This window comes from Barbatula barbatula (genome assembly GCF_947034865.1).
Source record: "Barbatula barbatula genome assembly, chromosome: 25".
Taxonomy (NCBI): Eukaryota; Metazoa; Chordata; class Actinopteri; order Cypriniformes; family Nemacheilidae; genus Barbatula; species Barbatula barbatula.
In genome coordinates, this window is record NC_136788.1 from 4,509,485 (window position 1) to 4,537,380 (window position 27,896).

At 39.3% G+C, this 27,896-nt stretch overlaps 2 protein-coding genes across 2 annotated transcripts; both read left to right on the forward strand.

Annotated features, from left to right (window-relative positions):
• Positions 1-807: 807 nt before the first annotated feature.
• On the forward strand, positions 808-16,509 carry tdrd12 (tudor domain containing 12; the record flags this gene model as incomplete). The annotated part of the gene is made up of 33 exons (XM_079450884.1): positions 808-831; positions 1,057-1,221; positions 1,320-1,456; positions 1,650-1,769; positions 2,241-2,296; positions 2,380-2,465; positions 2,603-2,822; positions 6,250-6,353; positions 6,440-6,510; positions 6,639-6,723; positions 6,843-6,922; positions 7,959-8,039; positions 8,552-8,609; positions 8,703-8,810; positions 8,968-9,153; positions 9,279-9,432; positions 9,530-9,657; positions 9,729-9,920; positions 10,026-10,154; positions 10,232-10,349; positions 10,429-10,568; positions 10,659-10,864; positions 10,991-11,072; positions 11,150-11,331; positions 11,756-11,963; positions 12,063-12,155; positions 12,387-12,559; positions 14,277-14,338; positions 14,430-14,535; positions 14,638-14,751; positions 14,992-15,145; positions 15,264-15,324; positions 15,491-16,509. 33 exons carry the CDS (start codon positions 808-810, stop codon positions 15,565-15,567), a joined length of 3,960 nt encoding a protein of 1,319 aa, XP_079307010.1. The 3' UTR covers positions 15,568-16,509.
• On the forward strand, positions 16,266-27,636 carry afg3l1 (AFG3-like AAA ATPase 1). The gene is made up of 16 exons (XM_079450831.1): positions 16,266-18,203; positions 18,470-18,560; positions 18,642-18,730; positions 19,061-19,210; positions 20,474-20,545; positions 20,671-20,795; positions 22,216-22,486; positions 22,603-22,740; positions 22,823-22,976; positions 23,842-23,949; positions 24,174-24,299; positions 24,445-24,555; positions 24,654-24,769; positions 25,224-25,424; positions 25,718-25,912; positions 26,314-27,636. The coding sequence occupies exons 1-16, from the start codon at positions 18,102-18,104 to the stop codon at positions 26,536-26,538; spliced, it is 2,274 nt and encodes a 757-aa protein (XP_079306957.1). The 5' UTR covers positions 16,266-18,101; the 3' UTR covers positions 26,539-27,636.
• The last annotated feature ends 260 nt before the right edge of the window (positions 27,637-27,896 follow it).

Genomic DNA, 27,896 nt, shown 5'->3' on the forward strand with positions numbered 1-27,896 from the left:
ATAATTGTATTAATAGTAGGCTATATAATCGGATACAAAGTAACTAGCTACTTAAGTAGTTTTTTCATTGCATTCTTTTTTTTCTTTTAGTCGAGTCATTTTTAAATGGTGACTTTTACTACACTTGCGCTTTAATAGGGGAGGGGGTGGAAAGAAAATAGGCTGGGAGGTCCTAGAGGGATACTTCACCCAAGAATGACAATTCTGTCATCATCTACTCACCTTCGAGTTTTATATCTGTATGAATGTATTTGTTCTGATGAACACAGAGAACGATGTTTTGGAAAAATGCTTATAACCAGACAGAGTTTGCCCCCCATTGACTCCCACAGTCTTTTGAACATTTTGAAGAATGTAGGAGAGCAAACAGTTCTGGGCCACTTTTGACGACCGTTGTATTTTTCCTACTTTGGAAGTCAATGGGGGGCAACATCTGTCTGGTTACAAACATTCTTCCAAATCTCTTCCTCTGTGTTCATCAGAACAAACACATTTATACAGATTCAGAACAACTGGTAGGTGAGGAAATGATGACAGAATTATCCTTTTTGGGTGAAGTATCCCTTTAACAGGTTTGGAACGTCATGTGTGTGAGTAAAAATGACAACATTTAGATTTCTGGAAGAACAAATCCCTACTTTAGGGATTAAACTAGTTGAATCCTACAGGTTAAATTGGTAATTGCTAACATTATCTTCATTGCCGTTTGCAGATTGTGGCAGTGAGTGAGTCCTTCATTTGGGAATATATTTAAATATATAAAAGTATTAATGCTGTTTTGCAGATTTTCCAGTGGAAAAAAGAGAAATGTTAGAAATTCAGATAATCAAGGTAGAGCACTACTTTTTTCTATAATGCTTGCTTACTGCAAAACATTCATTGAAAAGTATTAAAAAGTGCACAGCTCTCTTTTGTTTAAATGAGTTCAAATGTTTAATGTTTTAAATAAGAGTCAAGTTTTAGAGATTGTTGTCAGTGCTCAAATATTTTTTCAATACAATGATGTTTCTGATTAGGAGCCAAAACTGAGATTATTCGCTGTTGTTTGTGCATCAGATTGAAGATCCTGGATGTCTTTGGGGTCGGGTTCTGAAAGGGCCTGGCATCCATCCGGACAGTCCAGAAGAATACGACAGCCTGAGGGTTAAAATGAACCTCTTCTACCATGAGTTTGAACTGGATGTACAGAAATTAAAGCCTGCTGAACTCAAGCAGGGGCTGGTACATTTCTGATATGAATAAGCTGTTCATTTTGTTCCTGTTTGATCTCAGTTTAGGGTTCAAAGAACATAGCTTTACATGTATGTTTTTTGTGGCAGTTGTGTGTGGTGTTCAGTCCGGTTCTGAAGAGTTGGTGTCGGGCCGTGGTGGAGTCGCTCTTTAAGGGGACAGCGGGCAGCCAAGCCTTGTGCTTCTTAGTAGACTATGGGGATCACATCAACATCCAAACAGACGAGTATGAAACTTTTCAGTATGCTATACATCTGCAAATGAAATGATGAGAGGTTATATTCAATTTCAGTTTTATTTTCATAATTTTATTTCATTTTAAATCTAAATGTAAGTAAACAGATGGTTCATCTGCAGTGTCATTGTTGAAAATGTAAATGTTTTGTCACAATGCAAACTACATATGTTGTATGTCGCAGAGTGAGAACTCCTCTTGAGAAATTCCTGCAGCTTCCCTTCAGGGTGAGACGCTTTCAATTGGCTGGAATCAGTCCTATGACGCTACAAGTGTCCATCTCCAATGAGACGGCTAAGCTCGTGTAAGTCACCACTGAGCCTGCTTCAAGACACTTATATTTAAATAAACTGCTGCTCTCCTAGTGGGCTGCTTGAAAAAAAAGTCTATTAGAGCTGTCATCCGATTAAAAAGGTTATCTGATTAATCGCTCATTTGTTCTGTGATAAATCACGATTAATCGCACATAACATGAATAAATATTTAATTATTCATATTTAATAAAAAATAAATTTCACATTTAATCTACAAATTTGTGTAGAAACAACAGATTTGTTTAAGAACATCATTTTATGAATGAAAGCCAACATTCTGATATTAGTAGAAGACTTAATTCTAAATTTCAGACAGAATTCATGCTAAAAAACACATTGAATCAGTGGCGTAGCTTTGTTTGAAAAGTGGTGGGGACAAAAACAATGAATACTTTAATAAAATGTTTCGTTGGGAATATTAATCATATATAGCCAGACATTTTTTTTTTTTTCTGTCTTAGTCCGTCTTCATTGTGGGATAGCTCTGCTACAAAATACCTGCACAACCTTCTACAAGGTAAGTGCGTGCGATGATCCTCTTCAGCAGCGTTTGTGACCCATCTGCATTCGGTATATCATGTGATGTTCTGTTTGTTTCAGTGTCTACACTGGTGGAAGCCGTTCTGTGCGATACGGATGCCAACTGCTCTTCTATTGAACTCTATCTGACTATTAACAACACAAAGGTACACACTGTCTACATGACATTATGTGGTTTCTCTTATTTAGCTTTTTTCTGTCATTTCGTTCATATGGTTGCTCCCCAGCATAGAAATGTATTTGGTGTAATAGTGTTGAACTGCAGTCATCTTCTGTTCTGCAGATCTGTGTGAACCATGAGCTGGTGGTTAAGAAGTTTGCATGTTTCTGGAGTAAAACTTCCAGCAGCGTGGAAGGGGACGGAGACCGTGCCCCTATCAGTCTGGCATGGGACCTCTACTCCAGTCCACATCAGCTCTTAGAGATGAACGGCTGCTGCCCGGTCAAAGCTCCGCCAGCAGATATCTTTGCCAGGAAAGAGATGAAAGAAGGCCCACAGACAGGTCAGTAATTCACTTCATTGTAATTCAGTTCGGTTTGGATGATGTAAAATGTGTGTTCTGAATTTGAACTCTCCATGTCGACTCCAGTTTGTGTTGCTTTCGATGTGAAAACAATCTAGTCTAACACAGTTGATGGAGATGAATGTTGAAGTTGGAAGTCCTGATTGTTTCACAAAAACAAACGCATGCTATTGACAGGATGAAATGAATAAACGCCAAATTAATCGATCTTGGTTTGTGTTTGGCTAGTGTCTAATAATATAACTATTTATATTTAATTGAATTTATGTTAATATAAATTTGTATTATTACTTCACTGTATAATAATTTTATTAAATAAACTATTTGTTGAAAGGGTCATGTGGTTTGGTCGCATTTAAAGAAACCGTCTGGTACATTGACATCTAGCGGTTGAGCTTGGTATCGCATGCTAAATTCAAAATATTGAAAAAACAAGTTTAGCTAAATAACTTCTCAGTGTCTTTTTCTTGTTGTAAAAAATAATCTACAGGCACTCTTTTTTGACAGACGTGATTTGATTTGCGCTTTAATATTTCTAAGTCAAGCTTCAGCTCAATATTGTCAATAGTGTGAAGCACAGTATGGGTATAGTTACCCTTCTGAAATAAAACACTTGATAGAAATTCTAATTGTTTCCATTTAAGTGTGTTTTGGGCATTATTCAAACAGGAATTGCTGTTGTTCTATTGGTTGCCAACAGCCAGATTACACAACACCAATAGAATCCAGATACCAGTGTACACTATTATAGTTTCCATTAAAACAAATACAACTCCCATTATAACTCTTAAACCTATAAAGTTTTCCATTGTGTTAGTGAATTATTAAAATAGTACATAGGTTACATAGGCTGATCTATTCCTTTTTAAGTATTTGGGAAAACCGTTTTAAATTTTAAATTTACACCAGGCGTGAGATGACACAGGGTGCACGCGTACGTCAAGCCTCATCCATATTGCCAGATGCGCTTGTGGAGACTTGCGGTGTGAAGTTGGACTAAAGTATAAACAAGCATTAGGAAACAGGCTGTCAAATCCAAACGGCTTGTCCAGGAGACGCGCCACACGGGGCAGAGAAGCGTGAGAGTGTGACACAGGCTGTGTATGTGCGTCAAGTTTAAACGCTCAACGCAGGGCAGAGACGTGCAAGTTTAATACAGGCTCTGTGTGCGGTCTTCTGAATGCTACTCAAAGCGGAACAGACGAGTTTCATATTTTTCACATCGCATCCACAATTCGCAGCCTCTTGCGATTAGCAAATCGCAACATCTCATATAGCAATTCAATTTCAATTAACCGTTCAGCCCTAAGTAGGGATGCACAGATACCAGTATCGGTATCGGGCCTGATACCAAGCTCATGTACTCGTACTCGTAAAAATTCCCAGATACCAAAGACCGATACCTCACGTGACGTAATTGACAGAACGTTCCAGTGCACACAGAGACACCTGCCGTAGCGGACACAATGTCATAGAGTGTTCACACCTAAATTGGACGCTTGAACATTTTGAGTTTACTCGCTTCATTCGCGAGTGAAATTCGCGTCATGGGAGGGGCTTCTGGCAGGCGGCTCCAGTCTTGTTGCGAAATGGCGGACATGGATTTTGTTGAGCAGATAGCTGCGCATTATGTGCTATGGAAGGCTGAAGATAGACGTAGACTCGTTCGGCGCCGTGTCTGGGTCCATCAGATCCTTCAGAGGCGCAGTCCTTCATTGTTGTTTCAGATTTCTGCCTCCGCCTGCTATGTCATAATCACGTCACTACTAGAGCAGGCTCCTGATTGGTTAACGCGTCCAAAATTCCAAAACTCTCGCAAATAACGTGAATGCTCAATTCGCGCCGCCTCATTTGCGTGAATCGCACCGCAAGTAGGTCGATCGCATCTTTGCATTGACTTAACATGTAAATCACTCTCTCTTAACGCTTCATTCGCGCTTGGCAGTGTGGAAATATTTCAAATGATGACGACCCATGCATGACAATCTGCATGCTTATGTCCTTGGTTTTGTCCATTGGAGGATATTGGACACTGTGAATTGTGGGCTTTGAAATTTTTGATAAGCAGATAAGATTGATTTATTTTTTCATAATATGAGTTGAAGTTGTTAAAAATAAAGATGCTGATATGTTAATTAGTCTCATTGTGTTATTCTTAGAAAATTTACCACAAACAAAAAAAACTAGCATCCGGCGTCGGTATCGGCGAGTACCAGGGAAAAAGTATCGGTACTCGTACTCGATCCTTAAAAAGTGGTATCGATGCATCCCTAGCCCTAAGGAACTCTTTTGTTTGTGAATATGTACCGTTCAATCATGGTCACAAAAGTGTGCATGCGCAGTAATGTTTATTTGTTGTTGAGTTGAAACCGTCTATAGCCTACTGAAAAAGACACGCTATTCTCCATGCATCTCATCATCTGTGAGACACATATGAGCATTTCCCCAGCAAGATTCTTTTGCACTCTATTCTTCATGTCAATGTCATTTTTGATTAAACGGTGGGGTGTCCGATTTCTCTTAGCCGTTGTTGATGTTCAAATCACCAAAACAAACACACCCCTACCCCCATCTGTTGCTTTCGTCAGCGCTCGGCTCGACTAATGTCCGTCCTGTGCACTAAACAAGCATAATTCTGAAATCGGACACCCCACCTTTAAGTAGCATTAGTAGGACTCTCACCTACACTCGATCTACTTCAGTTTGCATATAGGGTCAACTGGTCCACAGCCCTCCACACAACACTAACCCACTTGGAACAGCAGGATAGTTATGCCAGGTTCCTTTAAATAGATTTTAGCTCACAGACTGGTCAGTAACCGCTTACAGAGTCAATGTGGGACCCCACCTTTCCTCAGCACTCCTTAAAGTGAAAGTTCACCCAAAAATGAAAACACTAGGAAAACAGGTCTGTCCCTCAGCCCATGTCCATCATTGTAGAACTACTTCAACTGTGATGTATAGGATATGTGAAGAGTACCGCTATAGAATGTTTAATATTCCTACAAACACACACACAGACAGATATATATACACACACACACATACACACAGGGCTGTTTGATTATGTATTTATCAAGGGTTACCCGGAAACAGGGCAATGTTCTTTTCTTGCTTGTGCACATAGGATTTAAATGTCTCGGGGGATGGATTTGTTTTTGTCTTGGCACTGACAGGGTTGCACATCATTTGATTGTACTTTTGTATAATGACAATAAACGATTCTGTTTCATTCTGTTCCTATTTTCAATATTTTCATTTCAACAAAAATTCAACAGACATCATTTGGCTGCATCTCTATTTGCTACAAATGAAGATCTGTGGTAGAATTCCTGACACGCAGGTCCTTCAGAAAACAATAGTTATGATCTCAGCCTGAACATTAATCTTCAGCTTCATTTATCAGAAAGGGGTCAACTTGAGCCACCAGTGTTGGAGCAAATACACCAGCCATCTCCCATAAACCCTGATGAATACCCTGAGCTCACCCACAATGTCGGATCATATACTGTGAGTACTTACTAAAGCTGCAGAATGCAAGCGTGCATGTGTTCATATACTGGTTCATGTGCGTTTATCTCAATGCTTTGATTCAGATCGGTAGAGGCTGGCGAATCAGAGCCGAGGCCACAGACATCGACATAGATGAGCCTACAGCAAGATTACAGTAAGACTTCCATGTTTCTCATCCCAGTCTGGTTATTGCGATTCTGCTGCTTTGGGATACTGAACGTTTATCTTGTAATTGTGATATTGTTGAAATGCAAACGTATGTTGTTCGTTTTTTTTTTTCAGATTCAAGACGTTTCTAGAGAGCATTTTACCTTCAAAACAGGTTCCTAAAGTAAGCGTGTGCATCAGCCATGACATGAATCTAATGGTCAGATGTGATTTCCATTAGGATTCATATTTCCCTTGTATCATCACTATTGTAGGTGGTCAGTATATGTGTGAAACGAGTAAATAACTGTGTGTTTTGTGTTCTGCTTGTGTTTGCAGTGTGATGCGGAGAAGCAGGGAAGTACCGATGTAACAGACAGTGAGAACAGCTCTTTGTCAGCACCGGATCCAGATGATGGGTGAGGACACGCACTTAAATAAAAAAATCTAACTTTGATGCCATACGCTGGTTTGTCTGCACACACCTTTGATTTCACAGCAGGAAAAGCATATTGTTAAGCATATTATTTATCTATATACATACCTGCAAACTACTTGCTTTTCGGTGAAATTGGCCATTCGGTCATTTATGTGAATCGTGAAAATCTGAAGAGTTTTTTTTTCAGTGGGGGGGGGGTGTCTTAGGCATCTACTCTGAAATGTATTTGGTCCAGCACCTGGATTCGTTTGGCCAACCACAATCACACATTCTAAACATCATTTTTGTGCCCGCGCTGAAAGGGACGACTGCAAAGTGTCTGTCAAAGAGAAATTGCTGTTGATATTTATTATTCAGGTCACCCGTGTGATGGAAACGGCTAAGTTATGAGAGACAGTTGCTTGTCTCCCTTTCAAATTTCCACTTCTAGAGCTCCGCCCTTCTAGGTGCAATTGATATTAGTCCAAAGTTAAAGTTGCAAAAACTGTAGTTTACAGATGATATTTAATCATTATTCTAGAGTTCGCTTCATCGTAGGTTAATATGTCGTCAGGAGCTGCGGGGATTACTTTTGTATTTATGAAAGCTCTTCTAACTGACGGAAACCAAAACCCCAGACGTGCAAACGCTTTGGTTCTGATGGACACGCATCCAGTTTGTATTACGAAAGGTGCACCACTCAGAAAACTTAAACAAATGAAGATCAGTTTAGATGTTTAATTATGACATGGACACAACCAATGACAGCATATGGCTGTCACCGTTTTCACCTCTTCAGAGTTTGCGGGTATGTATATATATATATTAATTTAATCATTGTTGGAAAATTTAGGGATAATGTAAGTAAACAAAGAATATTACTGATTCTGAAGAAACCAAAAGAATAGGAAAATCTTTCAGAATTAACCCAACTTCATGCAATCCAAGATGTATGACGTCAGTTGAATCACTCCACATGATTGGCATTTATGTCCCAAATCTTTAAAAAGGACAATACATGTGCCTGTTTGTTGTAGTGGGAGTGCCTCCGAGAAGCAGCAGAATGAAGCAGTTCTCGCCCAAGAGCCCAGTCTCGATGATCAGCTCGCTTGCTCGAGGTGGGTGTGACCTATGACATCATCACAAAGTCTGCTTCACAATACAGGGGGCCGTCTGATACACATATAAAATGGCTAGTTTGGATTAACGGCATAGTCCGCCCAAAAATCTATAAATTTCTTTGTTCTTTTGAACACAAAGATATTTGTTAGGAAAGGTTGCACCTGACATTTCTGGGGCATCGTGGACTACCATAGTATTTAAGTCAGGGTGCCCCGGAACTGCTTTTTACCCTAAATTGTTCAAAATATCTCAGTTTTGTGTTCAACAGAACAAAGTATGGTAGTCAATGGTGGCCAATAAGTGTTTGGTTACAAGCATTCTTCCAAATCTGTTTCTCTGTATTCAACCAAACAAAGAAATGTTTACAGATTTGGCTCAACCTAAGGGTGAGTGATTAAAGGAAGTAAAAGGATTTTAGTTATTTTCTGCCATTTTCATACAGTATTACATGTCGTGAACCACAGCCGGCTTATTTGTTCTTTACACGTTTTTTTTAAACCATGAACAGACTTCTTCAGTTCCTCAACCCTGAACCATTAAATCTAGACGAACATATTGATAACAGAGTAAGTTACTAACATAAATTTTCACTGTTTACATTTGTCATGTAGCATTAGATGTTTTCCTAGTTAGTATGTTGTTTGTGAACGGTTTGACAGGTTGTGCGGCCTGATCCGGGTCACGCTGGGGTTTTAGTGCACTCTGGTCTTCCTGTGAATCCCTGCAGCAGTCTGTCACGAGCCCCCATCAGTGAACCTTTCAGAAAGGTCAGACCACGGCCCTATTTATAATGGCAGACATCTACTGTAGTGTGTTATATTAGTAGGTTAAAATGTTATTGATCAACCTAGTGAGACATCAACGTGTTCGGAAGATTAGAGGCAGTTTATTAACAAGTTATTGAACTGTTTCTTGATGTTATAGTTCTTGCTGTGGAAGAAGTACAGCGGGCCGAATGTAGGCGAGAGTCACTGTTGGCCCTCTGTGGCGCAGGGTTATGACACGGTTCTGGTGTCCCACAGCGGTGACAGTCCGCTTTCATACATCCCTCCTCTGCTCATGCACCTACAAACGGTATCCGCCGTGTCCAACATCGCTGCTCGCACCGGGGTGAGATATCAGAACACGTGCACTATCACGATTCGCAGCTAACCCAAAAACACACTGAACCCCATTCGCTTGAGGTTTACATGAGGACATGCTGTAACGCTAGTTTCTGTGACATCCGCCTGCAGCCGGTAGCTGTGATCCTGTGTCCAGGCTGGGAGAAGGTTCAGACAGTGCTTGATCTTCTAGAGGAAAGCAAAGCAACTCGCAACCTTCATCCCACCAGCGTGCTTCTGGGCGTGGACCAGGACGAGACGAAAAAGGTCAAGATCCAGAGGAACTGTGAGACTCGGTTTTGAGATTTCCTTAATGAGAGAAAAATAGCGAATGGGCGTTTAAGGTTGTGAGGCCGCATCTTTGCATTTGTGGTGTTATGAAGGTCAGTTGCTAGTGACGACACCGTTCACCATGATGAGGCTGCTGGACGTCCAGCGCTTCCTGTTCCTGAGACTGTGTCACCTCGTGCTGGACGAGGCTGATGTTCTTTATTCACAGGCTCCTGAACAGGTCAGAGGAAGCAGTCAGGAAGGTTAAATGTTGTGTGAGCATGTTGTGAATGTCTCTGTGTTTGTGTGAAGTTGGCAGTGATCTTGAAGCACTTCCAGAAGGTGGTGTCTGCAGAGGAACGGGCCTCCTGCCCTAGACAGGTCATCGCCACGGGCAGCCGCTGGTGTGCCGGGATGGAGGGTCTGGTCAGGGACTACATGATTTACCCCTCTGTTGTCATAAGCGTGATGGAGGAGGCTGCGCTCTACGCCAAAGTACATCAGGTGAGGATATTTTAGCGTCATTGAATGAAGATGACACCGGAATGATGAATTAAATATGAATAAAAATCTAATCTAAATGAACTCTGGTGTGCATGTGTTGTACAGACGGTTCACTTGTGTCTGGACTGTGATAAGATCTCAGTGCTGCTCGGCTCTCTGGACTTGCACCCACCCAAACCTCAGAAGACCCTCATCATCACCAACTCGATAGAGGACACGGAGCATGTGTACAAGGTATTAGCCAATCAGATTGAAGAGGCCACAATAGTGTTTCATTCGATTATTTTTATACTGTATCATTTGTCGTCCAGGCTGTGGTCAACACTGCCGTGTTCACACTGAAAGCTCACGAAGATGTGACGGACAAGTTTGCCTTTGTGATTGATCAGTGGAGGAAAGATATCGGCCCTGGAACACAAGTGGTTCTGGGTAAATATACATTTTTATCCGACTCGAGTTTGTTAGTGCCGTTTGACTATTGCTGTATGTTCAAATCTTCTGCTTCCAGTTACCACCAACGACTGTCTCAAAGCTATTGGTATAAGGGACGCCACATGCGTGGTGCATTATGGGTTTCCCAGCTCCCCCAAGCTCTTCGGCAGCCGCCTCTTCTGCATGTCGAAGAACTTCAGATACCTCTCCGATGCAGTAATGGCTAGTTCGTTTATGCACTATAAGTATTTTGAGGTTGCCCGGCTTGACTTTGCTTCGTAATGTCCCGTACAGGATCGAGGCGAGGGCTCTTCTCCAGCGGTGAAGTCTGTACTGCTTCTGTCAGAGCAGAACGCACGTCACGTGTGCGGCGTGTTGAGGTACCTGAGGCGAGCCGGAGCTCTTCTGCCCCCTGAACTCCTGCAGTTTGCTTTGGGTGTCCAGCATGCCAAGGAGGAACAAAAAGCTCAGAGACCCCTGTGTTGCTCTCTCAAGAGCTTTGGCTTCTGCAGGTCTCTGAGACATTACAGTGTGGTTAGAATATAATGCATTGGCAGTTTTGTTAGTGGAGAAATGTCACTCTAAGTAACCTGACTAACTTGTTTCCATTAAACAAGAAAATTACTTTCTTTTTGCAGAGACGACACAGTTTGTCCAGATAGACACTCGATCGGCACAACCCCGGACCGCCCGCTGCACCCTGATTCTGGATCTGTCATGGTAAGTGAAAAAAAGTTTCTTTGCTTTTTTACTTCAAAATGTGTTTATGGCTTTCAGTTTCATTATTCTTTCTAAAGGTTTTACCGCTGTTCATCAAGACGGCGAGCGTTTATTTTGGCCGTATCGTGAGTCAAAAGGAGAATGTTTACGAGACTCTTGCGAATCAGATGAAGACACACTACAGCAACGAGAGACTCTGCGCTGTGGATGTCGTGGTGGAGGAACTTTACGCTGTTCAAGAAGAGGATCTTTATCACAGGTAATGGTACCCTCCCTTATGTGGCCCCTGGTGTCTGGATAGTTTACCCCACCCAAAATCAATTCTGTCATCATTTACTCATCCTCTTGTAATGTCAAACCTGTATGACTTTCTTTCTTCCGCAGAGCACAAAAAAGGGTACTTTGAAGAATGATGTTAACCAGACCCCATTGACTTGCATTGGTTTTGTGTCCGTACAATAAAAGTGTATGGGGCCAGTTCTGTTCGGTTACCAACTTTCTTTAAAATATCTTCTTTTAAGTTCTGTGCACAAAAGAAAGTCACAGAGTTTCGAAATATAAAGATTATATTTTCATTTTTGGGTGAACTATCAGTTTAACAGGTTGACTTCCTGTGGCACTGATGCCATCTAGTGTACAACGGGTATATATATATATAATGTGTGCTTGTATGATCACCTCAGGGTGCGTGTGACTGAGATCCTAGAAAAAGGAGAACGGTTGTTCGGCAGCGTCACCGCCTACTACATCGACGAGGGGCGCACACAGGAATTGAAGTCACACCAGCTTCTTCAGCTTCCTCCTCAGTTTCAAGATTTGCCAGAGCAGGCGGTGGAGATCATTCTCTGCAGGGCTCAGCCCATTGACGGAGAGGTTGACTGGAACCCAAAGGTCTCGAGAATCCACTTTTTCATGTTCAATCCTGCTGAAACAAAAGTTTACTGCTGTATTTACATTAACAGAGGTTTAATAAAATGTCTGTTTTTTTAGGTGAGCAGAGCAATTAGTCAGAAAATCAAAGGAAAGATGCATCAGGCCAAAGTGGTGATGTGTGTTGGCAATACTGTGTGGGTTGATCCAATGGTGAGCTTTTGACATTTAGTCATTTTACTAAGTTTTGCACTTAGAAATATTTCACATCTTCCGTACTTGTGTTTTGAAAGCATATTGCTATTACATAGACATCAACTTTGAACCACACAGCAGTTCCTCTTGAAAAAGCTAAAACTAACAAAACACTATGACCAAAATATTGGTTGCCACATAGAAGGACATGCATTGTTTGTAGTGAAAGTCTCTCTTTTCATCCCTGAGGTTCGCATGACGCGTGTGCCGGGCCTGAAGATCTACATTAATGAGTATAATGTCCATGCTGAGATCTTGGCATCTGGATTCGGTGCCAATAACCCACAACACATAGAGCTGCTGAAGAGGGTTTTCCACGGAGAAGAGAACCCTGTCACACTGGATCAACACCGGGATGACAGGTTAAATAATCTTGTACATAAAAGCATGAGCCTCTTTAAGTTAAATAATATAAATATATTTTTTTATAATAATTCAATAACAACAGTTTTTTTAGTTTTCTGTATGGTGAAAGAAAAACTAACTAATAAAGCATGCATACGCATGCGACCAGGGGTTTTCTAAATATGCCGCCTCATTTCCTTGCTCCTCTGTCCTCTATCCTATGACCCGGAAACTGATCGAGCTCGGTCATCTTTAAGGACATCTCAATTCTCGAATTGCACCGGGAGGAGGCGAGGATCAGGGAGGGAGGAGTCTTTCAGCGAGGATACACAGGGGTTTCCTTTGTGGAATTGTTTTATCGACTAATCTGTCGTGCCTATTATTTTCCTCCCCCTGCAAGTCGTCACTTCTATAGATCATATTCAAACACGCATAAGATGCACTAAAAACAGAGAAAAAGATTTGGAGCATGAGCAACCACTTTATGCTGGGCTGCCGACATCATCATTTCAAAATATATACGGATTGGCTGTACACACGAAAATGCAAAGGTGGCTTTATCAGATTTATCCACTTTGGGACCCGGTTTCAAAAAAGAGCGGTTTCAGGCTCACAAATTGCCGGATCCTTGTGGTTTAGAAATGACCACGCGGAATGACTGCGTTTTCATTAAATGATGTAATGTGATTAAAGTGTATTTTGATTCTTCTCGCAATAAGTCATTCTGGCTGAACGTCCTAGTACGTTTAATGGCAACTTTAGTGCATAGTGCCACCTACTGTGATGAAAGAGTGAAGAGAAATGTCTGTTTCCTTATATATTTTCATATTACCTCCCTGTTCCTAATAAATCTCCGTACTGCACTCACTCATTTTCCTGCATTTGGGCCATCATATAAGATATTACTTGATGTGAATTTTGCCATATACGCCACGTGGCTTGTAAAAACGACAGAATTTCCTTTACAGTTTTGCGAAATAAGCCTTTATCATATTGCCTGAAAAAACACCTAATGCGAGTGCGATACATGGTAGTTTTTGCAAAACGATGAGGTGTTTCGCAAATTTCAATTTGTGCATTTTGAAGAGTAATGGAAACCTGGCTAATGTTAGTTGATGTCAATATGGCTATGTTAGTTCCTGGTGCATTAACCAATGTTAAAGGTGACAAGGTTTGATTTTAATAATAAGCTGTGTAAGTATTGTTCATTGTTAATTCATGTTAGCCAATGCATTAACTTATTGTAAGCAAATAGCACCATTGTAAAGTGTTACCAAAGAAATACACGAAAAGTTTGATGAAAACACATTTACCGAATAAATTCCTTGATGCGTGTCAAAAAGTTGTGACTGCTATAATGGACAGCATTACTGGACTAACCAGTGTTCCGATCACGTACACAACTGAAATGTTTTAAAGTTTACTTAAGCCAAAATCTGTTTTAAAAGTGGTTCAACATTACATCCCATAACTTAGTCAACTGAGTTCCTATAGAGCAGGCTTCCGCCCACAAAAGCTGTGCTCATTGTGTTTCATATTGTTTTTAGCTTGTTGCAACACTTTAGTATGTCAAACACATTCAATATTAACTATGCATTTTACTCTGCTAAACCTTTATTTACTACTAATGAATACTCTGTAAGGTAGTTGTTGTAGTATGTAGGTTTAGTGATTTTTGTCATTTTGCATAGGAGACTTTTACTCTGGCTTATGGGTTCTGTTTTTGTTTTTTAGCCCTCTTGACCTGAACGGATACTCATCTTCAAACCAATCCGGAATAAGCAGTCCTGAAACAGGCATGTTCACTCCAATTCAGTTCTCAAAGTTTGATGCAAAATAGTTAATTGTTTTGAACCTTAAAACTAATGCTTGTTTTTGGTCACGTAGATGATCATCTAAATAACGCTGAAGTTCTGAATGTCAAGAAATTACAGACTGTTGACATACCAAAAACCTTGAATAAACCTGTCATTGTCCCATTCCAGCCAAGCAGGTGAGTTATACAGTATATGGACATTATTGTTTGGTCATAAAATGTACTGCAAGTAAATGCAGTGTACTTATTTTCATATGTTTATAATCTGCATCTGTTTAGTTTTCACCCACAGATCAAATGGTTTCAGAGAGTCCAGTTCATCACTGTCATTGTTAAACTCATCAGTCCTGTCATGCAGAAGTGTGAATTTTCCTCCGACATGGTCATTTACAGGTCGGCTTCACTTATAAAACATATACTGTAAATGTTCAAATGCTGTTGCATTTACACAACAGGTTGCAAAGGTGACTTGAGACTGTGGTATATTGCGCACATAGTTGTTTAGCTGTGACTATATTTACAATATTAACATACTGTAGTTTCTGTAAGCATTGATTTTTAATCCGTGCACTTTTTCAGAATCGTAAGAATTTATAATTGTATTTAATATATGGAACAATTTGGATGTTTCAGTGGATACGTGAATGAGCGTCATTACTTTGCGAAGCTTGAGCTGTTCAGTGACATCATCGCGGAGGAGTGCACATGGGAAATGAGGTGTAATGAGCCTGTGATGAAGCTAAGGAAGAAGGAGAACAAAGACTGGAGAACTCTACTTAAACACAAGGCATCGTTTCTCTCTGTTTGAGACAAAACCACTATATATATATATATATGTGTGTGTGTGTGTGTATATATTAATGACATAGTTGTGATGATATTTGTTCAATGTTTTCCCACTGCAGAGTGCATTTGTCAGCTACGAGTTTGACCACATCGATGACGCTGTAGTTCCTACAGTAAATGGTGAGAGTGTGAGAATGTGTAAACGCTTTATTTAGAGGAATAGTTCGCTAGAATATGAAAATTCACTCTTGTGTTTTTCCTGTACGACTTTAACAGTTTTAAACTATACGTTGACATTCATTAAAGTGTTATTGGTGATCACATGGTTGTGTGTCTTTCCCAATAGGGCATTTGTTCTTGGCAGAGGCGGGTGAGGAAGGAGATTACGTCAGCTCCAGTGAGTGCTCCAGTGACAGTGATTGATAAGAACAGATGCCAAATACAAAACTGCTCTACAGATTGTGGCATTTGTATCAGTTCTGGAAAAGGCGTTCTGAGAAACACTTTACAATAAGATTTGATTCGTTATCACTAGATAGCTATTCATTATAAAATAATAAACTGCATTTCTTAATCCTAGTTCATATTCATTTCATATGATTAACTAAAATGAATCCATGCTGTGGAGATATGTTGCTCATTGTTCATGTTGACTAATGCCTTAACTTCTGATATTGCATGTAACTTTATTGTAAAGTGTTACCTGGTTCTGGTTTAAATTGGTTAATGCATTAGGTATCGTGAACTAACAATGAACGACGCTTGAATGAACAGCTTTGAAGGGATACTCCACCCAAAAATGAAATTTCTGGCTTGAATTACTCACCCTCGAGTCAATGATGCCACAGAATTGTCAGTTGCTAACATTCTTCCAAGTATATTTTATTGTGTACAGCCGAACAAAGAAATGTATACAGGTTTGAAACGACTACATGCCAGTAATTTATGACAGAATTTTCATTTTTGGGTGAACTGTCCGTTTAATCTTGGTTTATAGTGTCTTGTAAATTGTGCATTGCCTATATTTGGCCACTTGACTGACAAGTGACCGGTAATAATGCATCTTTATTTTTTATAATCATTCATATTTTGTATTTATAAGTTTCTTTTTTGTTGATGGTTACTAGTCTTGGGCATGCTACAGGTTTAGTTGTTCTTGACTGTTGTCTGTTTTAAAATGTTGTCGGACAGCTTCATTATAAGATCTTGTTTTGTCACTTCACACTTGAGGTGGTCACGGTGTGAAAATTCACGTTTAAGTTTGTATTGAATCGAAGTGACTTAAATTAATTCATTTCACTTATTTAAAAAATTGTTACTCGAATAAATTGCAGTTTGCAAAAGGAATAAAATGGCACGAAGCATAATGTTTGTTTGCTTTCATTCAGGTTTAATAGGCTACAGAAAGATTCACATTTTTAGCATTTTGTAAGCGTAGGGATGTTTGTTGTAATTATGAAAGGTTGTGTTTATTCAAATTTATTGTATTTATAAAGCGCTTTTCACAATGTGCATTGTTCCATAGCAGCTTACAGGGGAGAAACCGAAAAACACTAAAAATGCCAAACACAGTACATGGTGTTTATATAACAAATTAAATTATTCTAGTAAATAATAATCTAATAGATGCAGTCGGCAGGTCTTCACTCTCTTTTATTAGTTTAAGAGAAGTTTGCATGTTCACTGTTTTGAAGGTATTTCCGCGGGGTCATAGTATCGGTTACTGAACCTAGTTTGTAGTTTAATATTTATCTTAATATCTTGCTGTTCATTATTATTATTATTCGTTAAAATTATATTTTAATTCATTCTGTTTTCACTTCGTCCTATAGGCGTCTATTCATTTATACGTCACATGATGTCACTGAATGGCCTTAAGCAAATGATCATTTTCGTTACCAAAATTTCGCTCGAGAGATCATGAAAGGGGCGGTAACTGTATCTATGACACGTGATGCATGTGACTATCAACGCGTAGATGAATAAACGAAGCGGATTTTCTGCGTGGGGTCGTGGTTTAACGCGTGATACGTGTCGGAATTATCTCCTATATAGTGTCCACCATTTTGTAGTGTTGTCTGAGTAGACAACTCCCTACATTTGTTCACTACTCTTTACCCACATTGCATTGTGATTTCGAGTGAACGTCCGATGAACACGACCTCGCTCATATTTCCCGTGATACAACGCGAGTCAGCGCGACCGTCAATGCCACGAGTGTACGCGTGTTTATTTTCTAGTTTTTTTTTAGAATAAACAGATAATATGAATGTTATATAGTGTTTTGTGTAAATATATAAAGTCGTTTTATTAAACGTAATAAATCTAATAGTAAATAAACGTGCCCATAAAAAACTATTACTATTAATGACTATTTGGCATTCGCTGATAGGGAACAAATGAGCGAATTCAGACCAAACAAACCAATATTATTTATTATTAAATAACAAACATGTGTAGAGTTCTCAGAAACGCACAATTTCATGCTTGGTCTTAGAATTCACGGGATATGTGCATATAACAAAACAGCCTAATATTACTATTATTATTAATATTATGTATAGAGCATGAATAGATGATGTGTTAAAAATATAATTAAAATGTAAAATAAACTACACTGTACTACAGCTGTTCATCCCCCATCCAGGAATGCCAATACGACACGATCCTGCCTGCTCAAAATGATATCGCGTTCTTCTGCTAGACACGTATTATCGAGTTAGCTATATATATTTTTAAAAAGACATCAAATATAAAACGTGATTTATTTATCCTCACGCACGAATTTCGTTCGCAGCGCAAGCAACACAAATCGAACATTTACGTCAGGCGTCATCCAGGGGCAGCGCGTGAGGTCCTGTTAGTGTAAATGTCATTCGGTGTAGTTACTCAACTCATGGAGATCAGACCGGAATGAGGTGTAGCGGTGGTCGATCAGAGTGATTTTAAAGTGAAGGATGCCTCTCATGGCAGGGCTGCTCTCCGCGGCTGTTGTCTCTCTGCGATCCGGATCAAGAGCTTTAATGCGAATGAACACACGAGCTTCTGCACACCAGCAGGTGAGAGAGAGGACGCGTGTGTGTGTTTATATTACATCACCCATTGTTCAGTTTTATATAGGTTGTCTGGTGTAGCTGTTTCATTTGACTAATTCATATGTGATTTCTTAATGTATTCTGATCTGTCATGGATGATTATATGACATGATGATATAATGATGTCTGAATGTAAGTGTAGTCCGTGTCATGATGACTAAGCTGGCTCATATGATGAATGTGCTTCCCTCATATATGACTGGGAATGCTTTTAATTCCCTTCTTTTCAGTTTTTAGCCCTGAGTCACCTTAAACCATCAGCATCCATAGGAAATATCTACTCAATCCCGCGCTTATGGTATTCCAGTGACCCACCTAAAGGTAGGACATCTCTAAACGTGTAGTCAGGTCATCGTGTGTCACTGCAGTCGGTCACTCAATGTCTGGATGTGTTTGTGTCAGATGGTAAACCAAGTGGGCCTGACCTTCGGCCCGGAGGGGGGAAAGGGAGGAAAGGAGGCAGGAACGACTGGAAGAGCCGATTACTGCAGGTAAACCCTCAGCATCTTTTTTTAGAAATCTGAAACGATTGCGTGACGACATGTATTTTGAATATCCTTTCATGGTTTTTCACATTGTGACAATGTTTTGATGAAAGTTACAGTAAGCTCATCCTCAAGTAACAATTTGCATAAGGATTGTTTTTTATTTGTTTGTATAGAAATCCACGAAGCTTGTATTTCATGATTACCACTAGACAGAATGTCTGCCATTATGTTAATCTTTTTTTTTTACAATATGATTTTGTTTGTTCCAATGCAAAATGAATGAACTATTTGTGTGTGTTTGATGTGATGTAATTCTCTTGTCCTGTCACTCAGGGAGATGTGCCGTGGGACGACAAGGATTTTAAGTATATTTTGATCGCAGCAGGAGGTGTTGCATCTGTCCTGCTCTACCTGTACCTCAGAGATCCAGGGAGAGAGATCACATGGAAGGATTTTGTCCACCGCTACCTGGGCAGAGGGCTGGTGAGAGACATATATCTGTGATTTACTGTAAATATATTGACAGTCATATGACTCAAACCCGTAGGCCGGGGGGCTCGGGTGGTTCGAACGAAACCCTCACTGCCAAAGGTCCAGAATTTAAGTCATTTTTATTCCTGTGATTGTTGTCATCATTGTTTTAATCAATGCTTGTGACAAATTTCTGGGTTGCGGTTTCAAATTAATATGATTATTGTTGCAGGACGCGCGTGCAGACAGATAGAGTTCTCGCAGTACACTTTTCAAAGCAACGTGAAAAAGCATCGCCTCTGAATGATGCGGGGGGAAGGGGTTATATACATATATTTTTATTATTTATCCACTCAATAGTCTACAACAGGGATCCCCAAACTACCATTGCGATAGAACTGACGCGCGAACCAAAATTTGGTAATGAGAAAGGTTAATTAATATGCATAAGAAAATGTTTTGAATTTGAGTAGCACTAAACTATTCTACCATAAGGAGGCATCATAAATACATTTCAAATCATAATTAATGTAATTTATGTAATTTTATGTTACAAACCGACCCGGCCCCCCATTAAAGACAGGGAGAATTATGTGGCCCTTGAAGAAAAAAGTTTGGGGACCCCTGGTCTACAATATAATAGCCATATAGACGTAGTATAATTATAATAATAAAACATAGCAAAGAGGCATTGACAGAGAGTCAAGAAGTTATGATGAGAAGAATTATTATTAATATTTCAGTAAAGTTCATTAAATCTATTCTGTTGTTAGTGTGGTTTTTAAACTTATGAACTGTGTATGGACTGACAAAAGTGTTACATGAGGAAGCAAGTTGACAACAATGCAATAAATATTTTAGGTGAATCCAAAAGCGTGCTGGTTAAGATACCAGCAGACAAGCTAATCCAGCACAAATTAGTGCATTAAAGGTCACCAAAATAAGTATTTGAACCTCATAATTAAATACAAAAGAATGAAAAAAACTGCAAAAAGGTCCACTTTTTGAAAAAAGAACCTCCCCTTTCAACTGGCTGGATACGGACCTGTGACTACTTCACATATTATAGATAAAGTTCACTTATTCATATAAAAGATGATAATTTGCTCACCTTTATGTTGTTCTTAGCCTCATTGTATTTTACGGAAAAACAGACTGACATCTGTTGATATTAATAAAAATGAACATGCATTCTGGCATGATTAATGTTAAGAAACTTTATTATGCAGAATGTCACTGAAACATCCCAAACTGTCTTATTTTTCTTTTGCACAGGTTGACCGCTTAGAGGTTGTGAACAAACAGTTTGTCAGGGTAATCCTGATACCTGAGGCTGATACCACAGAAGTAAGTCACCATCGCTCAATCTTTATTTAACTCATTGTGTGTGATGGCTTTAAAGATGATGCATCACAAATCGGATTGCATATCTTTTTGTGGTCTGGCACAAACATGACTTTGTCTTCTTCCAGAGCTATGTGTGGTTTAACATTGGCAGTGTGGACGCGTTCGAGCGTAATCTGGAGGCTGCTCATTATGAGCTGGGTCTGGAGCCGTCCAACAGAGCCGCAGTGGTGTACACCTCTGAGAGTGATGGGTGAGTCTGAATGCACTTTACATTTAAAGCCCGTTCAGACTGAGATGAACATATAGTATATGCATCAAACTAAAATGTATTCGATCAACAAAACAATGTGCATGCCACCAATATTTTGACAGAGGGATGGTGTTCTAATGTCTTTCCATTGCACTGTGGGAAAAAATGTGCATGTAAAGTGAACCACATTTGGGTTTGATTCACAATATAGGGATACTCCTCCCAAAAAAGATATTTCTGTCATCATTTCGTCACCCTTGAGTTGTTCCAAATCTGTATAAATGTCTTTGTTCTGATATTTGGAAGAATGTTTATAACCAGACAGATTTTGACTCCCAAAGTAGGAAAAATACAACGGTAGTCAAAAGAAGTTTTCTCTTCTACATTCTTTAAAATGTATTTTGTGTTCAACAGAACAAAACAAATTATAAAGTAATTATTTTACTATGGAAGCAAAAATCTGTCTGGTTCTAAACATTCTTCCAAATATCTTTTCTGTGTTCATCAGAACAAAAACATTTATACGGAATTGGAACAACTCGAGGGTGACGAAATGATGACAGAAATATCATTTTTTGGGTGAAGAATCCCTTTAAGATAAGCCTATTCTGGGAATGTATCATACAGAGCCTTATAAATGTAGATCCCAAGAGAAAAGTTAAGTATGAACTTGAATCTGAAAAGTTATTAAGTCAAGTTAAATCAGCTTTATTTATATAACGCTTTTTACAAAGCAGCTGTTCAAGAAAACATTGACTATAAGCAAAACATATAAGGTTAGGCAAGTCAAAACACAGGTCAAATATCAGGCAGACTATAAAATTCTAGCAACAGTGCAAAACAGTATAAAAACTGTGGCGAGGAACCCAAAACTCCATTGGAGGAGAAAAAAACCTCAGAGGGAAACCAGGGGATTCCAGTTCCCCTCTGGCAAAAGCTGCAGCCTCTGCACAAGCTCGACTGCGCGCACAACAAGGCAAACTAAAAAATTATTATATTTAAGATTATCATTAATAATTTTGTAGAGTCGCCACGTCCTTTGTCTAGCTCTATCATCACAGCATTTGTCAGGTCTGGGTATGGACTGCGTCCTGCTGCTCTGGTAACCTTGGAACAATGAGACAAGACTGGCTGAGAGTAGAGTACTGTTCTGCACTCTTTGATGCAACAAATGCATCAGTTGTTATTAGGATATGCTTTTTAGGTTACAAACATGCAAACTTGAAAGAAGAAATAAGAAACCTACCAATCTCTTTAAAAGCAAATAATTTTTATAATATTCTACCCCTGTAATTTGGCTTTATTTTAGTGTTTTTTACACTTGCAATGCATTTGAGCAATGGTCTTAGTGAGGACTGGAATAGTCCATTTCTAACCTTGCATAAATGTTCTGAGCTTTCATCATCGTTATCTTCTCCAGGTCTTTTCTGATGAGTTTCATTCCCACGCTTCTCCTGATTGGCTTCTTACTTTTCACTCTACGTCGTGGGCCAATGGGAGGAGGAATGGGCGGCGGAAGGGGCGGGCCCTTTAGCATGAGCGAATCCACCGCCAAAATGATGAGAGACAACATTGATGTGAAGTTTAAAGACGTTGCTGGATGTGAAGAAGCCAAGGTGGAGATTATGGAGTTTGTCAATTTCCTCAAGAACCCTCAACAGTACCAAGACCTGGGTGCTAAGATTCCTAAGGTATGACGTGACAGAGATATGTTCTTTTAGTGAAAACCCAGCAAAAGTCCAGGTTTTTTGTTGTCTATATGAAGATTATTGTTGGGTAGAACTTTATTATTGTGTGTGTTTTGTAGGGTGCTGTGCTGTCTGGTCCTCCAGGCACAGGTAAAACATTGCTCGCCAAAGCCACTGCTGGAGAAGCAAACGTTCCTTTTATTACAGTCAACGGCTCTGAGTTTCTCGAGATGTTTGTTGGAGTTGGTCCAGCTCGGGTAAGTCATTTTAACAGATTGATAAGAATTTGGCCCTGTGCCCTCAACTGAAAAAGTATCCAACTCTGTTCTGTTATTTTAGGTGAGGGACATGTTTGCAATGGCGAGGAAGAACGCTCCCTGCATCCTCTTCATCGATGAGATTGACGCTGTGGGGAGGAAGAGGGGTGGAGGGAATTTCGGTGGCCAGAGTGAACAGGAAAACACCCTGAATCAGCTGCTGGTCGAGATGGACGGTAAGAGGAAACACTAAATTGGAAATTAGGTCTTAATGTAACAATTTCTGACTTGGTCCTGATGATGTCAATGTGGCCACATAGCTGTTAAGTCATTGTTTTTAGGCTGCACGTTGGTAACATTCCTTCATTCCTTTCTGAAATTCTGAACTCCCCCACCCACTACTTAAAAACATGAACAATCAGTACAATCTGTGAAATCGAAACAGATCTATCACCCCGTCTAAGAAGCTATAAGTGAGATGGATACAGCTACATTGTGTCAAGTGTAAAACAAAATTGACAGCACAAATCGATATGAAATATACAATTTAAAAAACTTGTGTACAATCTTGGCCCTTTTTATCATCGAAAATTTTATTTCTGTCATCATTTAATCACATTCCTGTTGTTCCAAATCTGTATACATTTTTTTTAATACTTTTTTTATCAAAGATATTTGGAAGAATGCTTATAACCAAACATATTTTGAGTGCCATAGTAGAAAAAAAACGTTCAGTTTTTTCTGTTGAACACAAAAGATGACATTCTGAAGAATGTAGGACAGCAAACAGTTCTGAGGCACTACTATGGAAATCAATGGGGGGCAAAATCTGTCTGGTTATAAACCTTCTTCCAAATCTCTTTCTCTGTGTTCATTAGAACAAAAACATTTATACAGATTCAGAACAACTGGAAGGAGAGGAAATAATGACGGAAATGTTATTTTGGGATGAAGTATTCCTTTAATGTAGTGTGACATGTGATTGACCCAGCTCGGACTTTATATATATATATATATATATATATGGAAATCATAAAAAAAGTTTAAGTTTTCAGTCTTTTCGTCTATCTTGTGTACTTATTTTACCTATTTGACTTTTAGGTTTTAATACTAGCACAAATGTTGTTGTTCTGGCTGGTACAAACAGACCGGACATCCTTGATCCTGCATTGATGCGACCGGGAAGGTTTGACAGGCAGATATACATAGGTATGAACTTCCCCTACAACAGTATATTGAGTTACAATTTATTTCTGTAGGAATGTAAATCAAACAGTCGAGACAAAAAAAGTCATCGAAAATTTGAAAACGAATTTCTTAAGATGTACATTAGCGATACTAACTGTAAAGAAGTGAAATTGGTCTTTGTCTATATATTTCTGTACACTACATTGAGTTTATGCAGATTCTTACAAGTTGTATGAATTCCTTAGGACCACCTGATATTAAAGGCAGAGCGTCCATCTTTAAAGTACACCTGCGACCCCTCAAAATTGACCCCATTCTGGACCGTAATGCCATTGCGAGGAAGATGGCAGCTGCCACACCGGGCTTTACTGGTGAGTAAGCGACACTGAAATAAATGTATGGATCAACGCAGGATCATTACTCATTGTGCGGTAATTACGGTAATGATATGTTTCAAATATCATTTTGCTGTGTAAAACCTCAGACTGCATTCTTTCTACACATTCCCTCCCTCAGGTGCTGATATTGCAAATGTGTGTAATGAAGCTGCTCTTATTGCCGCCAGACATCTGAATGAGTTTATCAACGTTAAACACTTCGAGCAGGCCATCGACAGAGTCATTGGAGGTACAAGGAGTCCTCGCTTATCATCTACAAAAAAGTCTCGTTTCACCTTAATATCTTTCTAGAAATGATATTATTTTATTTATATTATTATTTTTCAGGGCTGGAGAAGAAGACACAAGTCTTACAACCCACTGAGAAAAAGACCGTAGCCTATCATGAGGCGGGGCACGCAGTGGTGGGCTGGTTTCTTCAACATGCTGACCCTCTCCTCAAGGTAGATCCCTGATGTTTATCTGCTTCAGGGTGTCAACACAAGCGTTGTGCGCCCTTTTGATGTATACATGAATCAAAATATGCATTTGATTAAGTCATACTCAATATATCTGGAGACATATATTTAGCATCTCAGGCAAGTCAGGGTCAGACTATAAATAGGTAATATCCAATAGCCAATACCGACATTGAAAAGGCAATGTTGCCAATATGAGGGCAATATATTGTCAAGATACATTCAAGTTTAAAGTAGACCAATATTAATGTATAACTATATTAATGTATAACTATATATAAGCTATATGTATTAATGATGAGTAAAGGTTTTTGCAAGCGATTTGGTGCCTCGATGTGATGGAACAATTAGGCGTTGCCCATTTTCAGAACGCAGGTGATGGGAGGGGGTAATAATGAACTGTTTGCACTTACTGTTATTCCCTGATCTTGTGTTTCAGGTTTCTATTATTCCCAGAGGGAAGGGTCTGGGCTATGCACAGTACCTTCCCAAGGAGCAGTATTTATATACTCGAGAGCAGCTGTTTGACAGGATGTGTATGATGTTGGGTGGACGTGTGGCTGAGCGGGTGTTCTTCAGCAAAATCACCACTGGAGCGCATGATGACCTAAAGAAGGTCACACAGTCCGCATACGCTCAGGTACAAAGAGTCAAGTCTGCTTTTTATAAATGTTTACTGGTACAGTGTGCTATTGAACAAGCTATAACATGTTTAGCAAGGCGGATTCAGGCTGTTTTACTAGTCATTAGGCGCAAGCCAGTATCCAAACTGATTTCACTCCATGACCTTTAGTTAAGGAAATTATTTCCCACAAAATATTTAAATTTGGTGTATTGTGATATGGTCACATTGGCAGTGTCTTGCCAGTATATGCTTTAATTTTAGGGGAACATTTTTTAACATCTTCCCCCCCTCTCCCCTTCACTCTATAGATCGTTCAGTTTGGCATGAGTGAGAAAGTAGGACAGGTGTCATTTGACCTGCCGAGGCAGGGTGAAATGGTTATGGAGAAGCCTTACAGTGAGGCTACATCAGAGCTTATTGATGAGGAGGTCAGAGTGCTGGTTGACAAAGCCTACAGAAGAACTCTGGATCTCATCACTGAGAAACGAGAGCAGGTGGAAATGGTGAGAATCCCCATCTATGTTTCTGTAACACCAATGCTGGAAAATACTGATGTCTAGTTCACACTAGGTTAAGATGTATATCAAAGGCTGTGAACTTTGTCAAGCGAATAGGTGTGTTTAATTAATACATTTTATTTATTGGTGTTTTGTAGATGTTCTGAAATTAGATTAACATGAGGTGCCATCACAACAGTATTGAAAGTCATATCAGTAATTTGCATGAGTAACATGTGGTGTACCTCAGGGTTCAGTCCTTGGTCCCTTTCTTTTACTTATGTACAGGCTGATTTACAGTCAGGGTATAAAAATATGCAGTTATGTCACTCAGTTTAAATTGTGTCTTTTGAACTCATTTGTCAAATGTGTGATTAGTGTAATTATGCATTTCTTTTTCTGTGTAGGTCGGTAGGCGTCTGCTGGAAAAAGAAGTTCTAGACAAAGCTGACATGGTGGAGTTGCTGGGACCCAGGCCATTCGAGGAGAAGTCCACCTATGAGGAGTTTGTAGAGGGCACAGGCAGCTTTGAGGAAGACACAAGCCTTCCAGAAGGCTTAAAGGACTGGAACCAAGAGAGAGTAGAAAACCAGGAGGAGACTCCGGCCTCACAGGAAAAACAGGCTGCTTGAAATTATGAACATATCTTTAAAATACTTTCCAACTGCTTCTGACACTTGCCTTAAAGTGGTCACTTAGTAGAACGGGAGAGTCGGTTATATTTGCTTTGTACACAAAGAATGTGATTTCTGTGGTACTTCCAGTGTTTACCCAAAGCAGGGAACTTGTACCGAATTTAAAAAGCCTTAATCTGTGGTGCTATGCAACATGTACATTTCAATACAAAGGCTAGCACTGATGTGTCAACTCACACTTGAGGATAGATCAACAACCGAAAATTGTTTAGTTTGTATTATCTAAGGTTTTCTGCGATTACATCAAAGACTAAATGCTATCCTTTTATCTACTGTTATCTTCCCATTTTTAGAAATTGAAGAAAAATATGTATATTTGTCCTATTTTCATCTGTGTTCTGAGAAAAGACATTTGAACTTATTTAATTAAATTAAAGAGGTCATATCATATTTTGTCTTGAGGGTGTGCTTAAATTGTTTGTAAAAAAAGCATCTGAAATCCCTTTATTGTCACTCAACCATATACACAAGTGCAACAGTAGGTGAAAAACTAGTAGATTCTGGGCCAAAACAGACATCATGTTGCTTTATAGATAAAATAATCATATTCTGTTCGTGTGTGACTGCGTGCGCACGTTAAAGGAATGGTTCCATCTTCTGTTCTGAAATTTTGAAGAATGTTGGTAACCAAACAGCATTGGCCTCCATTAACATCCATTGTATGAACACAAAACCACTTAGACATTTCTCTAAATATCTTTGTGTTCCACGGATCAGTTCACAGGTGACTATGCCAAGTGATTATTGATACTGTATGTGATTGTTAAATGGATTTTTTATGTTCGCAATATCATGATTTCAGTGTGTGGAGCCTTGTTTCTACAGGAAAGTCATTTTTCTACACCATCTTCAAGCATTAGATCACATTACATTTCCCACACTGGCAGAAACAGAAGTAGGGCATCAGCAGATGATGTATCACACTTTCCCTTCCCCAGCATTCCTTCATTACAGACACTGCCATGTTAGCTGGGTGATACTCAGTACCAGAAAATCCATGGTTAATAAACAGGTTTTTTAAAGCCTTTTGCTTTTAATGTATGTGGTTCTTTATGAAAGGCTTTAACTATCTGTACACCGACATGTAAGCATCAGTAGTCTACAAATCCAGTGATTCTACACACAGCTGGCCTACAGCCAAAAAACACCAAAGCATGGATGGGCTTTATAGACAGTGACAATTAATTACATTACCATTTACTATAAAATGTATAAAACTAATATTTGACAAATGAACTTAAAGCTGAAATCCATAACTTTAGCCTTTCTATTGAACAATTAAACGCAGTCAGCCA

Excerpts from the sequence above, each read along its gene's own strand:
- afg3l1 (XM_079450831.1), top strand. The coding sequence starts at position 18,102 with ATGCCTCTCATGGCAGGGCTGCTCTCCGCGGCTGTTGTCTCTCTGCGA. Across the intron at positions 20,796-22,215 it reads TACACCTCTGAGAGTGATGG|GTCTTTTCTGATGAGTTTCA; the intron begins GTGAGTCTGAAT and ends TATCTTCTCCAG. Across the intron at positions 22,487-22,602 it reads TGGGTGCTAAGATTCCTAAG|GGTGCTGTGCTGTCTGGTCC; the intron begins GTATGACGTGAC and ends TGTGTTTTGTAG.